General features: G+C 40.7%; 1 protein-coding gene across 2 annotated transcripts in view; it reads left to right on the forward strand.

Moving 5' to 3' along the window:
• Positions 1 to 17,296, forward strand: part of ADCY2 (adenylate cyclase 2) — a 449,171-nt gene that overhangs the window by 378,476 nt on the left and 53,399 nt on the right. For both annotated transcript variants that reach the window (XM_065875257.1, XM_065875258.1), the window contains exons 17-18: positions 5,995 to 6,114; positions 14,112 to 14,281. In XM_065875257.1, the coding sequence (XP_065731329.1) occupies positions 5,995 to 6,114; positions 14,112 to 14,281 (290 nt within the window). The remainder of the gene's footprint in view (positions 1 to 5,994; positions 6,115 to 14,111; positions 14,282 to 17,296) is intronic.

The raw sequence follows: 17,296 nt of genomic DNA on the forward strand, positions 1-17,296 counted from the left end.
GGGGAGAGGGCTTGGCAGTCAAGCCCACGCAACCAGCAGGCTTCCCCAGGACAAGCCTGTGTTCCTATGTGGAGCTGTCTTGCTGTGTCAAGTTCACCATGACAACTGCACCATCCTGGCCCCTACTCCTGGACTTCTCCCCAGGCTCATCAGCCTCCTCCTGGACATTCACAGCATCTGAGGCTGTCTTTCTGCTCCAGGGATGATGAGACCTTCCCTCCAGGGATGGAGGCCTCCTCTTCTATGTCTCAGGCATACCTAGACCATGACATCATTTATTTCCAACAAGGGCTTCGTCAGGACTGACTGGGGAAGAGCTGGGAAATGGTGCCCTGTCTGGACAAGTAATTCCCTCAAGAATACCCTGCGCAGGAGGGACTTCAGATCGCAAGGGCTCCAGGGGAGGTTGGCAGCAGTCAACCTGGGGCACGTGCTCACGAGGGCCCCAGACCGTGGGCCAAGGGCTCTCTGCGTGATGACCCAAGGATATTGTGACTGTGGCCCCAGAGCTGTCACCAGAGCAGGGGAGCCCTCAGGGCGAGGAATGTGACATGAGGGACTGAAGACTAGACAAGAGGGCCTTTCCTGGAAGAGCCCTTCAGCAAGTATCTCACTAGCCATTAGGACCCCTAGGTTTCCTGCACAGGCAGTATCGTGACTATTGCATGAGCATATGAATCTATCACCACAGAGGAAGATGGACAGAGACACAAAGGGCAATGGTGAGAGACTGGAGAAACATGAGCATTTCCTGAAATGGGTTCCGCATGCTGGACTTTGTAACAGGCATGCGTGTGTTAGTCCTGCTGCCCTGAGACCCAGCTGTCCAGGAGAAAGTGCCAGCAAGCTCTGAGAAGAGCTCAGTAAATCAAGCTGTGGGGCACATCTGGGACAGAAGTGAGCTCCACCGTGAAGGAGGAGGGGATGGGGCTGGGAGAAACAGAACGCACTTGAAGGACAGTAGCTAGAGTTCTGAGCGGTTCCAACAAACACCGAGTGTGTTCCGTTGCCCTGACGAGTGTTGACCCCCTGTGCCCTTATAATCGTCTCCTCATCCCTCAAGAGTGTGTTCACTCACCTGTGTGCTCATTTACCTGTGCACTCACCTGTGCACACATCCAGAGCGGTGACACATGTAACACAACATCCACACACCTAAGAGCAAGGGGTGTTTTACTTATTTATTTTTTCACGTGTCCTGGGAAAGCACCCTCTATATAAGGAGGGGCCGTTCCGTAGTTACTAAATGAGAGAGTGAATGAATGAATGTGTAAGCAGGCAACCCTTTAAAAAAGAAAAACTATCTCATGAAATCCAATTTGACCTTATAAAGCCAGGATTTATCACCTAGTTTTTAAAAGACAGACTCAAAATGGGAAACAAATCTTATTCGAAGCTGGTTGTATTTCTCCCAGGATAATTAGTGATTGACGGGCAGTTCAATCACTGTCTATAAATGTTGCATGAGCTCAGCATTTAGGAGTAGATATTTTTACAGTAACTGCAATCCCTTTGGAGAGAAGAAATATATCTTCTGTACCGGAAACACATCTTGCAATGTCATTTTCCTTCCTCAGAAAGAAGGAAGTGCATTGCCAAGTGAGGTCGAGAGGTCTATGGGAGACACATTAAAAGTATGATGGATGAGCTTTGAGAAAGAATGAAATAAGGCTCCATGCGCTGAGCTGCCCCTTGGTATTAGAGGCTGCGGGACAAGGAACAAGCTAAATTAATTTGTTTCTGTCCATTATTTTTCTTGATACCTGGTGAGATTAGTCGTTCCCTCCCATGCAGATGTTCTCCTTGTATTTATTTCAAAGAAACATCACAAAACAGTATGAAATGCAGCATTAGGTAGACAAAGGAAATCACTTTCCCTAGATCTTGAGCTTTCTTGTCATTTCTTATTCATCACAGAAGGGGAAGGACTGGTCCATCAGGGTGCCACCTTTGAACACATCTGATGATTTACAGAGAAATGCTCTCCAGCTATTCGGATCCCCGACCTCCTGCATTTTGACTGCATAAGGCAGACACAGGGTCCTGTGTCCCCAGCCACACTGCACGGTGCTGTGAAGTCCCTTGGGTCACTCACATCACCAGGGGGTGCCAATGCAGCACTGAGACCTGGGCTGGTAGAATTGAGCATCTTTGGGGTGCCACGCCAGGGAAGTGGGCTCCAGGTCCCTCACTCACATTCTGCGAAGATGGCCCCCCCTGCTGGGGATGCGGGTACAGTCTTTACCTGCACGCGGTCAAATGCTCCTAGCGGTGTTTCTGTGCCTTTTCTCCTAGCCCCACTTCAAACCTCCATCCGGGAGAGGTTTCTATTTAATGTAGTACCTGTATAGCTTTTAAACTTATCTTGGTACTGCTTCTAAGAATACAGTTCCTAGACTAACTGAGCCCTATCCCCACGTTGTAGTTTTGCTCTTTCTTAGCAGTGATTAACCCATGACGCTAATCCAGGTGCTGGACTCACATTCCTGGGAAGAGCAGCTCTTTTGTGTGGGAGTTAGGTGAGGGGCTGCCTTCATGAGCAAGCTGTGCTTAAGTCACTGGGAAGATACTTCTCTGTCAGGAAACTTCATCTTTTTAAAGTCACAGCAGATTCACATCCTCTTCTGTAGCTCCTGTGATTTTGAAGCATTCTTTTAGAGACAAGGCAAAAATGCTTTCTTCCTTTTTTTTTTTTTTCTTTTTCTGTTTTCAATGTTTGTTATTTTTCCTTTGGGGAAAATATATATAGCATAAAGTTTGTCGTTTTAACCATTTTTAAGTGTACAATTCAGGGGCATTCAGTACCTTTGCAGTATTATGCAAACCATCACCACTATCTATTTCCAGAACTTGTTCATTATCTCAGACTCTGTACCCATGAACAATAACTTCCCACTTCCCTGGCCTCTGGTAAACTCTACTCTGCTTTCTGTTACGATAAACTTACCTATTCTAGAATATCTCGTATATGTGAGATTACATGATATTTGTCTTTTTTGTGTCTGGTTTATTTCACTTCCAATAATGTTTTTAAGGTTCTCATTTTCGCTTTGATGCCCAGTCCCTCCACAGCGGGGGAACCTCTCAGTTTGCCCTGGATTTTTCCAGCCAGTGGCAAACAGCCCTTATTAACTACTTTTCTATCATCACCACCATCACTCTCTTTACCTCAGAGAGGAGAGAAGCCTTAGGGATGATGTGAGGGCTGAGGCCACCCGCGAGCTCCCTCTGCCACTGACTGTGTGGATGGACCCTTCCACACTGAGCCTCCGCATGGATTTTTAGTCCCTAATGTTTATCCCAAGGCTGAATTTTCACAGCCCTTACAAGAGCTGGGGTCAACAGGGATGGTGTTCCTTTAACTCTCATTACACACTAATATAAATGACGAAATGTCCAGGTCAGGTTTATTTTAAATGAATTGTGAGACTTTACCAGGACATTTAAAATACCTGGTGTTCACCAAACACCCCAATAAAAAGTGGAAAAAAACAGTCAGTTATCCAGACTTTTTTTTCAAATAGAGGGATTTGGGTAGCAAATTGCAAAAAGCCTGTGTGTTTTGTTCCATTTTAGTTTCCAGCTGACTGTTTAGAACCATGTCTGAGAAGCTCAAATCTTCTGCCTTCTTTTTTCTGACATTTTGACAGTGTCGTCATGTGATGCCTCACACCATTTTGCAACTTTTCTGAGAAACTTCCCAGAGAATATTATAAATAGCCCAGCTTTGTGAGCCACATAGACAAGGAGTTAGCCGTGGTTAACTAGTAGTTAATTGGTAATCTAATTCTAATTAGTTAATTACTTCTGTTTCCAACCAAATGACAAGCAATGGTGTTATCAGGCTCTTAACACGGTATTAAATCACATGTTCACAGTTTAATATTATTTGAAAAACATAATTCTGAGATGTTTCACATTGCCTGGGAAATGTAAAATTTGGAAGGAGGACTAAAAATAGGCACCTAGTTAGGATATCTTGTCCAGGATGAGGGTATCGTTTTCCCAATTCTGACAAAGGTTGTAGAATATTAAAATAGATCGAGAGGCGTTCCCCCAAATAATTATGTTACTAGAAATTCATTCTGTGCAGAAGATTGTGGCACTTTAACACGTAAAGGGAGAGGGATGTGGATTGATAACCCTCAAGCTTGGACTGGCTATAATTAGGAGTTTGTTATTTTAAAGTGACTAAGGGGACGGAAGAGGAAAATTGATTCCAAACTGCAGTGTGATGCCACATAGACAGAAAGAAGAGGTTCTTGATTTTCGGGGTAGTTAATTAAACACTAGAAAAAAGTAGCAGAAGGGGGTTAATGAAGCATTCCTGATGTATTGCTTAAAGTTCTCCACTGTTTTTCAAGTTCAAGCCATCTTATCATTGCAGTGCATCCTTGCAAGACAAAACTTTCACAGGATATATTTCTACTCATTGTACAGCAAGAATTTAGTTTCTTCTTTATATGCTGATATAATCAAGAAGGATTTTTTAAATTATTTTAAGATCTCAGGTGCCTGAGGCTAGTAACCTATCAAGCTAAACAGTCTCCTTCTATTTGTTGTACCTTGATTCTTTAATATTTAAATCAATCGTATGTTGGGTCTGTCAAATCTAAATTTTTAACATTTTGGAACCTTATGTTTGCCAAGCAATTACTTCATTTCTTTTCCTGATATACCTTTTTCCAAATAATTAGCACATTTATATTTCAGCCAGGGGTTGTGACCTTTTTGATAAATTCTTTAGTAGTAAATAAAGAAATCTACTACAATTATTTGACTTTTCAATCGGCGTTTTGCAGCATTTTATCAAATGGGCAAAAACACTGTACCTAGTATCATTCTTGGAATCTCAGAGGAAATGTTCTCAAGAATATACTATTTAGTATATTTAAATATATCCATATATTTATTTAAATGCCTTCTTATTTACCTCAGTAAATTACTGTAGGTATTTGACAAAAACTCTGCCATCAAAGGAAACAAACTGAAGAAAGGAAGGAAACAAAAGCAACCATTGAAACCTACAGGGAAGTTTTACTTTTTAGACCTGGAATATGGATGGTTAGCCCTGTGCCAAAGACCTAGCCTAGTTTCATGGATGGGATGAATCTCTTTCATAAGGGAACCTGGCCTGAGTGATTCTCTAGTTTACCTTCACTGAACACTTCTCTGACCCGCAGCCGTGGTATGGAAAGTAACTGATCCTTGGTTACCTAACAGTTTGTGCTGCAGCTCGTCTAGGAAAGAGACAGAAAGGGAGAGAAACAGAGATAGAGACAGAGAAGGAGAGCGAGAGAGTGACACTTTCCTTCTGGGTGCTGGTATTGGTGACCATTACCTAAGAGCTAATCATTTTTATTTTCTCAGGATTACTTCTTTCCTTTTGAAATCAGGACCCCCTTTCCAATAGTCCTAAGAGCATCCTTCCTTTCCAAATTCAATCCCTCGTGATCCTGAGATGCCAAGCACTCACAAATAATAGAGACAATGCCAGTTACTGCATTTTTCCCATAAAATTATTTTAATCTAAAAAAAAAACTCATATAACTGCATTGACTCATTTAACGTTTGAGCCATGATGGTGAAGATCCTGCAAAAGCACATTGTGAAGACTCCGATCTCCTGCTGCAGAATTGAAAGTGTGAGGGTTGTGATGTCAGGTCATAATTCTAACCAAACCCTCTGCCCTGTCCTTGGTTCATTTTAAAATTTATATTTAACAAGGTGCTTCTGTTGTCTTTAACGTCAACTCGGGAGTTCTGGAATTCACTATGAAGTGCAGAGCACAAGAGTTATTTACTTATTCAATAGAAATTCTGAAAGCCTCAAAGAGAAGATGAAGGGATTAGCCCCAGAAGTAAAGATGCTGAGTTGCCCACACAGTCCTGCTCACGGAGGTGACAAAACACGTCATTAATAAACTTAGCACCCACCTGCTAACTCTTTACTCTCCTTTGCACTAATTCATTGTAAAAAACGCTTTCCTTGCAGTTTTTCCTGAGCGAGTCAGAGGAGACAACTCTTCCAACTGCCAATGCGTCAAACACAAGTCTTCCTGCCTTATATAGTCAGGTAGCAATGCTGCGTGCACAAAATTTGTTTTTCCTGCCGGTAAGAACATCTCCCTCGTTATTATTGCTTTTGTTGTTTTCCTGTATGCTGTTACGTATTGAATGGCGTGGCCTGCACCTCATCTGTTGTAGACATGACTTTTCTTCTTCAGATTCCATATCTGAGTATGTCCTGACCGAGTAAAAATTGCCAGGCTTCAGCAGAAAGTCGCAGCCAACGGGCACCGATTAGACCACATGTGGAAACTTTCAATGGCATTTTGAGGCTCTCACGGATGACTCGTGCCTTTATTCTCTTAATGCTACATTTTAATTTTTTTTTATTGAAGTATAGCTGATTTACAATGTTGTGTTAATTTCTGCTTTATAGCAAAGTGATTCAGTTATACATATATATATATTCTTTTCCATTATGATTTATCACAGGATATTGAATATAGTTCCCTGCACTATGCCATAGGACCTTGTTGTTTATCCCTTCTGTATATACTAGTTTGCATCTGCTGACCCCAAACTCCCACTCCTTCCCTCCCCCCACCTTGGCAACCACAAGTCTGTTCTCTATGTCTGTGAGTCTGTTTCTTTTTCATAGATAAGTTCATTTGTGTCATATTTTAGATTCCACGTATAAGTGATATCATATGATATTTGTCTTTCTCTGTCTGACTGACTTCACTTAGTATGATAATCTCTAGTTGCATCCATGTTGCTGCAAATGGCATTATTTCATTTTTCTTTACGGCTGAATAATATTCCATTGTGTATATGTACCACATCTTCTTTATCCATTCATCTGTCGATGGACCTTTAGGTTGCTTCCATGTCTTGGCTATTGAGCATAGTGCTGTGATAGGGGTACATGTATCTTTTTGAATTATAGTTTTCTCTGGGTGTATGCCCAGGAGTGGGATTGCTGGATCATATAGTAACTCTATTTTTAGTTTTCTGAGGAGCCTCCATCCTGTTTTCCACAGTGGCTGCACCAATTTATCTTAATGCTATATTTTATAGAATGTATCCCAGCATGTAGCATTCGATTGTATGTCACTGAATTGTGGCTTACACATTTTGCTAATTGCTCCAGTGAATTAGCGTTAGCTTCCTGACTCTGTGATGACAGGGACCACAGCTCATATTTCTCCCTCTCCTTTGGCTGCAAATGCTGTCCAGTGATTGTATCTTCAAATTCTCCATACTAACTGACCCTTACTAAGGGCCTAGATTGAAATTTCAAAACTTACTAACACATCAGTCATTTAAGTGAAAGGAGTTAATCAGTTATTTACTGCTTAATAACTTCTTTCTTCCATGAATTTTTCGTGCAAAAAAAAATGATTTTGATACTCTCCTTTCCATTTTCTGAATAATCGTCTAAAGGTAGCATAGATTCTTCCCATTTTGTTTGTGTCACATATGCCAGGCACTGAAATTGGTCATTTGATATGTATATTTTAAAATTTTTCTACCAATTTTTTAAAACTCCATTAGCTCTGGTGATCAAGGAAACTTCCTTTCTTTCTCCCTTTGATATTAGGCTTTGATCCTTTTTCCCATCTCATCGTTTCAATTTCCTGGGACGCTCACAGCTCTGTGTACAGAGAGTAGGAGCATCTGGTGTTCCTTTAAGCCATGACAGCTAACCGGAGTCCATAGCAATGTCCCCATAGACTCAGGAAGAGAAGATGACATAAGCTTCATCCCATATCCACGGGGTCCTGGCCTTCATGTTAGGCATTATTGTGAACCCCAGGGAGGACTGGACACCATCTTTTCTATTTCAGTTATGTGAAAAATGAGGGATGGGATTCATGATGAGGGTTTATTGGCTGTGACCTCACTGTGGGCAGTTTGGAACCCCGTTCTTTAGAGAATGATTCAAACTACATGTGTGGTCTGGCTCTTCCTCCTTGGATGGATGGTATTAGCACATACATGGTCCATCGGCCCCTGGAGGGAGGACGAGCCTCCAAACCATCCCCATGCTGCATTCATAAGGCACTTTAACAACTTAGAGTAAACATGCATCTTCATAGGAAAGGAAAGTATAGCTGGCAAATCATCTTTTTAAGAAAATCTCTCTATCCAATATTTTTGGGTTGAACAGCTCACCGTCCTTGGCCCCCCCAACAGCAATAAAGTCATCAACCTGAATTTCATTTAAGTAAGTCTGCACATGATATCTTATTTTCAGAAGAAGCAAATCATTAGAAACCCAAAATGGCAAAAAAAAAAGAACATTTCCTCAACCTTCAACGATTCTGAAAAAGCACACGGTAGACTTTTCAAAATCTAGGTCAGACTTAGTCAGTAGGCTACTATTGTTCCAGTAATGAGTCCTCAGAAAGAGGATTATGATGGGCTTTGCCAAGGAAGCCCCTCATGCTCATGTACTGTCTGTACAGAAATGACATTATTAACTCAATAGTTTAGGGGTCCCAGAGGAGCCTGGAGACATCCTGGCTTCCCTCTTAATAGATTGGAAGGAACATTGGGAAAGCCGTTTGTGGATGTGCATGATGTCTGCATTATTACTCTCAAACCCCATCATATATGACGCCTGAGGTTGACAGTGGATGTGAAGGAGCATCCACAGGCACTGATGCAGGAGGTAAAAAGTGATACAGCTCTTCCTAATGGCCATTTATAACAGTCATCAAAAAGCATAGAAGTAGACATAGTTTGCACCCTGCAATACTGACTTTAATGGCCATTTATAACAGTCATCAAAAAGCATAGAAGTAGACATAGTTTGCACCCTGCAATACTGACTTTAATGGCCATTTATAACAGTCATCAAGAAGCATAGAAACAGACAGTTTGCACCCTGCAATACTGACTTTAATGGCCATTTATAACAGTCATCAAGAAGCATAGAAACAGACAGTTTGCACCCTGCAATACTGACTTTAATGGCCATTTATAACAGTCATCAAAAAGCATAGAAACAGACATAGTTTTCACCCTGCAATACTAACTTTAGAAAGTAATTTTAAAGGTGCAAAGATTTAGCTACCAGGGTGTTCGTCAAAAGGTTTATGTAACAATAACAACAAAGAAAGGAAAAGAAAACAAACAACCTAAAAGTTAGAATAAATTTAACTGTTTAAACAAATTTTGTTATGAACATACAGTAAGATTATATCCAGCCGCTACAAAAGATGTTGTAGAAAACTATTTAATGACATAGAAATATATACTTATAAGCTATTAAGTGAGAAGTATCATTTAAAAACATTCCAAACAATCCATTCCCAATTTTCTAAAATAATAATACCAATAACAAGTAGCACACACACCAAAAATAAAAGCTGGAAAGATATACAAAACATTTAATCATGGGTCAAGTTGGATGTTGGGGATTATAGGAGATGCTTACTTTTTATATGTGTCCTTTGTATATTTCCTAATTTTTAACATCAGGTGTATTATTTCTGTAGCAGAAGACAAAGTCATTTAAAAATGTCCAACAGAATCAACCAGAAAGAATCTTTGCCATGTAGGCAGTTCACACTATATCAGGCATTTATATCATTTCATCCACAAAACTACCCTGTGAGTTAGATATTGGAATAACTGTTTTCCAGGTGAGGAAACTGAAACCAAAAGATACTTAAGTAAATTGCCAAAGATGACAGTGGCTGCTCCCTTGGTGTCAAAATGCAAGTTGATTTCATTGATTAATATATGAAAAGTATTAATAACTATATGAACCAATTTTAACTTAGTTACCTCATACTAAGTAATAGTAATATATTATATTTAAATCATATTAACAAATAATACTTAATAAAAATATTAACTAATAATTATATTAACTATTAAAACTATATAAAAATAAGGTTCTTAGTAATAGTGTCCTAATCGAACTCAGCTCAGGAGCCTACAGCCAGAGCTCTTGACATCCAGCGACCTCCTTGTAGGGCTACCTTATGTAGGAGAGGCAGCTGATCTTCAGAGCTCCCAGCCTGGCCTTCTTCCGTTATTCTTCTTTATTCACACATTCCCTCTGTCGCTACCTTCAGGGTCCCAACCTACCTTTAATGAATTCCCACATCACCTTGCACATGGCCTCCAAGCCTTCTAGAAAGGCTTATTTAATAGAAAATGGACTAAAAGGCTACTTCCCATAACATATGTATTTTAGTAACCCTAACCCTAACCCTAACCCTGAAATGTAAAAACTTTTTAAAAGCCTAAGAATGAATTTTAAAATGTGAAATCATAGACATATTTTATAGGTATTGGCACATATTTCAAACTAGGGGTGTTTCAGAAAGATTTTAGAATCCTACTGCCCCCAAATCCCCCAAAATGCACACGCACACGACACACACACAAACACACACACACACACACACACACACGTAAAGGGCTCATTATTCTGCTTCTCATTCACTTAGGCTGAACTATTGATAATGTTCATTCTAATAATAATTTTCAGCAGAATTTTAGCAGCAGAATCCTTTTTAAAATCAAATTTTAGGGTGGGGTGGAGGGATAGATTGGGAGTTTGGGACTGACATGTACACACTGCTATATTTAAAATAGATGACCAACAAGGACCTACTGTACTACACAGGGAACGCTGCTCCATATTCTGTAATAACCTAAATGGGAAAAGAATTTGAAAAAGAATAGATACATGTATATGTATAACTGAATCCCTTTGCGGCACACCTGAAACTAACACAACATTGTTAATCAACTATACTCCGATAATTTTTTTTTAAAAAAGAAGAAAAATAAAACTTTTTGTCTTACAAAGAGCTCCAGTGTATAACAATAATAGCAGAATTTATATGGCTTCCCATGGGCCAGGCACTGTTCTGTGCACTTTACTTTGATTATCTTCTTTAATCTTCACAAGAATTCGTCAAGGTGGGCTTTCTCATCCTCCTTACCTTGGGTCACCTGTGCAGGGGACAGGCATGCCTTTATTTGTACCAGTGAGCTGCTTTGTGAGTCGAAGGGCGAGACGCTGAGTGGGAACGCTGCGCGTTCCCAAGGCGATTTTGTGGCTTTTACGGAGCAGTTGTGTAAGACAGTGACTGCTGACTAAAGAGCTGGTTAAAAACCAGGGATTCTCAGACTCTTGGTGGGATTGGATGCTTGTGAACAATCTAATAGTGGATGAGCCCCAAAATGAACTAAAGAAAGAAGACATACAAAGTGCAAGCCCGTGTTTTATTCGATTCACCAGAAAGAAGCCTGCCCTGTCAGGTTGCTGTGCACATGCCCACAGGAATGCAGGGACCCCCAGAGAGTTTGCGGGGCTCCCTGGGCTGCTTTCAGAAGCTGTCCCAGCACCAATGCCTGCTGAATCACTGAGCCTCACACCTGCCCTCTGAGGGCAATACTTAGTCATTAAGTATTTAAGTAATTAAGTAATTAATTTAAGTCATTAAGGTAATAATGCAAAGTCCCCTATACGTGAGGGCTGGTTTCAAAGCACAGGCTATCTCTCCCTCACCCTCCACTTTAGGGAGACTGAGTCAGTGGTGCCCATCCACTCTCTCCCAGACATCTTGATTCTGTCCTTCCTCTCTGCCAGCCAGATGGTCCCATCAGGACACATTTCCTCTCCTCTTTTCCTCTTCCTATTCTCTGTCATGGGGTTATCAGTGGTCAGAATAGTAGAGAACTGACCTCAGGGAATTGTGGCCAAAGAAGTTGAACTTACAAACTCTCAGCATTCCCTAAGCTGCCACCACCCATCATGCTTCTTGCCTAGGGATGCTTTACTTCCTGAGGACTGACCCAATGCTTGTCGGACCCAAGGGAGTTTATTGCTGGTCTTCCTTCTGAAGCTGAGATGCCAGGTTGCAGTCCTCACTGGTGAGGATCTGCGTTGATCCCTGTGTGGGTGCCTCTCACAGGGAAGAAGGTGCCTGCTAGGACCACCGCAGCTCATCTTCCGACTTTCCTTTCTCCCCCAAGAACAGGACTGATGCACTAATATTAGTAGCCCTCCCCATGGCTGACTGTAGATGACCTTAGCTGGGGAAATAAAAGGAAGAGCTAGAGGGCTTCCCTGAGGGCTTCCCTGAGGGCTTCCCTGGTGGCGCAGTGGTTGAGAGTCCGCCTGCCAATGCAGGGGATACGGGTTCGTGCCCCGGTCCGGGAAGATCCCACGTGCCGCGGAGTGGCTGGGCCCGTGAGCCATGGCGGCTGGGCCTGCGCGTCCGGAGCCTGTGCTCCGCAGCGGGAGAGGCTGCAACAGTAAGAGGCCCGCGTACCGCAAAAAAAAAAAAAAAAAAAAAAAGGAAGAGCTAGAATGACAAAAATAAGTAGTTTATACATGGCTTATCCCATATAATGTAACTAAAATGGAATAGCTTACACACTGAGCTATTTTTTAAAGGCAGGATTTATCAAACATCAGTGGGATCTATGTTTTATTAAAATGATTAAACTTTACTGACTGCTGCTTCTGCTGCAGACACACGGAGATAGTAGCTAACCCTTGTTATTAAAACCCCATTATCCAGCAAACAAACACTTTGTGAGAATGACAACTGTTTCCACTTAGCGGGCACCTTCTGGCCTGCAGGGCCGTGGACTCCAAGCTTTATGTGCTCTTCTCAGTGACCTAGAAGGAGGACATTATTACCCTCATTTTACAGATGAGGACACTGTGACACGTGCATGTTAGGGCACTGGCCTAAAGTAAATCCGCTAACGAGTGATTGGAGCAAAACTGAATCCAGGGCTATCCTGTCTTGACGATATCCATTGTGGTAAATGGAAAAGTGCTAACACAGGGCAGGCCTGCCAGCTGCTTCCCATGGGCCACAAAAGATGGACTGTGCCGGCCTGCTTCCTCACACTGGGGTCTTTGATGTCTTTGGTGCCTGTCCACTTCCAGGGCAGTCATTACTCACCCAGGTCAAAGCTTTTAGGGTTTTTTGTTGTTTTTGTTTTGTTTTGATTTTCAGTTTCAAAATTTACTATCAAACTGCAGTACCCAAGACAATGTGGAACTAGCATAAGTAAAAACATATAGACCAATGGAACAGGATTAATAGTTCAGAAGTAAACCTTCACATTTATGGCCACTTGATTTTCAACCAATGTTAAATCTTGCTGTTCTTCTTCTTGTTGTCATTTTTTTTTTTAACTTTGTACGGTGCTACAGTTTATTTTCAATCATATTCTTGTTGCTGATGTTGAAGACTCACCACTGGATTCCTCTCATGTCCTCCAGTTTTCTTAATTGATTTTTTATCTGGGATAAAGACCCGTTAGTAGTCTGGTGAAGCCTGTGAACCCTTAGAACGTTGCGGGGTTTTTTTAAGTTTATTGGAGTATAGCTGATTTACAGTGTTGTGTTAGTTTCAGGAGTACAGCAAAGGGATTCAGTTATACATATACATATATTCATTCTTTTTTTGATTCTTTTCTCATATAGGTTATCACACAATTTTGGGTAGAGTTCCCTGTGCTATACAGTAGGTCCCTGTTGGTTATCTATCTTATATATAGTTCAAAGCTTTTAGTTTTTTTAAAATCCTTTCTGTTCTAGATAATCCCTCTGACACACAACTGCTTTTTAAATAAAATGTCTAGGCTTTCTTATACCTTTAATAGAACTACCTGTAATGACTTGTATCCACTTAATGAATTAAATCATTGAAAGCCCACAAAAGATTCTGTGTACTGTCATTTTATTTTAATCTGTAAATGTGTAGGGAGCCATATTGTTTTCATTTTCAAGAAGCAAAGGACATTTGCTAATAATGACATAGCTTCAATATAGATTTCTAAAAATTATTTCTGAAGAGTATTTGGCCATATGCACGATTATTTTTTTAAACATGCTACGCTGGGTGAGCAAGCCATGTCATGAGTAATTCTTTTCTAAATCCAGTGTGTTTAGTCATGTATCACTGAATCAAAGAGCAGACAAATGCATCTGCTTTCACAGTCAGTTTGGGAGTTGACCAAGTGAGCTTGATGGTGGTGCCCAGTTTTAATTCTCATTTTGGCATTCCTCAGAAGAGATCCCAAGTATTCATCTGACGTATTTCCCTGTTCCAGTACTTTATATACAGCTGCATCCTGGGATTGATATCCTGTTCGGTTTTCCTGCGCGTGAATTATGAGCTAAAGATGCTGATCATGATGGTGGCATTGGTGGGCTACAACACCATCTTTCTCCACACTCACGCCCACCTCCTGGATGACTACAGCCAGGTCTTATTTGAGAGGTAACCTGCTTCCTCTTCCTTCTCCTTAGTTCTTTCATGGGATGTTGGTAACGTAAGTATGTGTGGAGTAAATGCAAATTAGCAATAGCCCTGTCCCTGGGAATCACTGTGTGAGTGTTTCTTTGAAGTGATGATTCAGGAAGAGAATGTGTGTTTTTTATTACAGGTTACACAGAATAGGTATTATCACATATGATCAGCAGATATGAAATGGTTTAGAGAGAGGATTTGTGTTATAATCTGTACTATATTGATAAGAATATCTTTTCTTTCACATTCAGCTTTATTGATATTTTGGACTGAAGGATTTTCAGGGCACTGTCCTGTGCATTAAAGGTTATTGAGCAGCATCCCTGGCCTCTACCCACTAGATGCCACAAAATCCACCCCCCTCCCCAAGTCATGACAATTGAAAATGCCTCCGGACATTGAGGAATGTGCCCTGCAGGGCAGTGCGGCCCCCAGGTCAGAACAACTGATCCATATACACAAAAGTACAGGGATAGTGAGTGGTTCCATTCACAAGTTATAGTGACTGGAAGTATAACTTGGTGGAGATAAGATAAAATTTCTTATTGGAGATTTCCTAAAACATCCTGGTGTGGACGGAATCCTATTGGTTGTGTTTACTCTGCCAGCCTTAGGACTAGATGCTTCAAGAATGATTCTCCCAGGTCCACTCCCTTGGACTTATGAAACGTTTCCTGTTATCAAATTACTTCTACAAGCTAATCATAAATATTTATTCCCTGCTTGAAAAAGAAGTTTTCATCATGATATTCTCCATCTCACATCTTAACAGCAAAACCACATTTTGTATCAAGTGTTAGGTTTATTTCTGGACACACCAGACTTCAAGTTTTTCTATGAATGCTTTGCATAATCCCCCATAATATTTCTATATTTCTTTTAACATAAAATAAATGCCTTAAATACTTGCATAGATTTTTTTTTCCAATCTTTATTGGAGTATAATTGCTTTACAATGGTGTGTTAGTTTCTGGTTTATAACAAAGTGAATCACTTATACATATACATATGTCCCTATATCTCTTCCCTCTTGCATCTCCCTCCCTCCCACCCTCCCTATCCCACCCCTCTAGGTGGTCACAAAGCACCGAGCTGATCTCCCTGTGCTATGTGTCTGCTTCCCACTAGCTATCTATTTTACGTTTGGTAGTGTATATATGTCCATGCCACTCTCTCACTTCATCCCAACTTACCTTTCCCCCTCCCCATATCCTCAAGTCCATTCTGTAGTAGGTCTGTGTCTTTATTCCTGTCTTACCCCTAGGTTCTTCATGACATTTTTTTTCTTAAATTCCATATATATGTGTTAGCATATGGTATTTGTCTTTCTCTTTCTGACTTACTTCACTCTGTATGACAGACTCTAGGTCTATCCACCTCATTACAAATAGCTCAATTTTGTTTCTTTTTATGGCTGAGTAATATTCCATTGTATGTATATGCCACATCTTCTTTATCCATTCATCCGATGATGGGCACTTAGGTTGTTTCCATCTCCGGGCTATTGTAAATAGAGCTGCAATGAACATTTTGGTACATGACTCTTTTTGAATTATGGTTTTCTCAGGGTATATGCCCACTAGTGGGATTGCTGGGTCGTATGGTAGTTCTATTTGTAGTTTTTTAAGGAACCTTCATACTGTTCTCCATAGTGGCTGAACCAATTCACATTCCCACCAGCAGTGCAAGAGTGTCCCCTTTTCTCCACACCCTCTCCAGCATTTATTGTTTCTAGATTTTTTGATGATGGCCATTCTGACTGGTGTGAGATGATATCTCATTGTAGTTTTGATTTGCATTTCTCTAATGATTAATGATGTTGATCATTCTTTCATGCTCAAACACTTGCATAGATTTGTTGCTCCTGAAAGATGGTTTGTGTTGACAGCTTATGGCCGCTTCACCAATAGAGGCCCAGTGTCAGGAACATGGGCATCTCACTGTGTAAACGTTTCTTCCCAGTAAGAATGCTTTTAGAAACACAACTGCACCACATTCTCTTCACCAAATTTAATTTTCGTCATCCTCCACGCCATGAAGCCCTAACAATCTGTAGTCAGGATGAGGATAGTGGAGTTGCAAAAATACAGAATTGTATTAAGGAAACTATATGATTCCTTAGCCAAGATAAAAATGAAACTGAAGTTAATTTTCCAATAAATTCTCAAAATTGCCAAGCAAACACACTTTAACATTTCCCCACCATATCCAGAGAGCCCGTATTGAATCCCTAAGTAAATGTAGCATCACCAATTCTGACACACAGCTGAGAACACTACTCAATTTCCCTTTATTAAATTTAAAGCTCTTGCATACGCTACACATCCGAAGCAAAAGTAGAAATTAGATTAGCAAGTTTCCGATGGGGAGGGAAATACTTTGGGGATCTGAGGGAAACAGGCCACCTCTTATTAGAACCCCAGCAGCAGGGAAGTAGCTATTTGGTTAAAGAAAAGGGGTTTTACTTTCAGAGCCCTTTTGTTTCATTCAAGGTCTTTTGTGTGTGTTCTCTTGGCTTTGTCTTTATAATCACCTTGGGACAAGCCTCAGGCACCTGCCTTCGCGGCCAATGGTAAGCCAGCATCCTCTCTAGGATGGGTGCAACTGTGTACCATGCTTAAGCCCTGCAAACTTCCGCAGAAATATTAACAGGAATTAATTTCCTTTTGTACTGAAATGTAAATTCAGTGAACTTTACTCTTAAGTGTGAAGTCTTAACTCTCTCCTAATTAAGGAACTTTTGCATATATTGATCTGCTATACATACTTATAGTTTTTTGTTCTTAAAGAGATCGCATTATGTCCTTCAAATATTATTAATGACGCCTTGACTAATCACAGAAAGAATAAGCAACGCTTCTGGTTACCTTCCTTATCATTCTATCTATTTCCCATTTCATTATTAATAGGACAGTTCCCAGAATGTGAGCAGAAAAAAAGGAAAGGAAATTAAACATAATTATAGGAATTTTAGGAAGGAGTTTG

The sequence above is a fragment of the Phocoena phocoena genome, chromosome 3 (assembly GCF_963924675.1).
Source record: "Phocoena phocoena chromosome 3, mPhoPho1.1, whole genome shotgun sequence".
Lineage (NCBI taxonomy): Eukaryota > Metazoa > Chordata > Mammalia > Artiodactyla > Phocoenidae > Phocoena > Phocoena phocoena.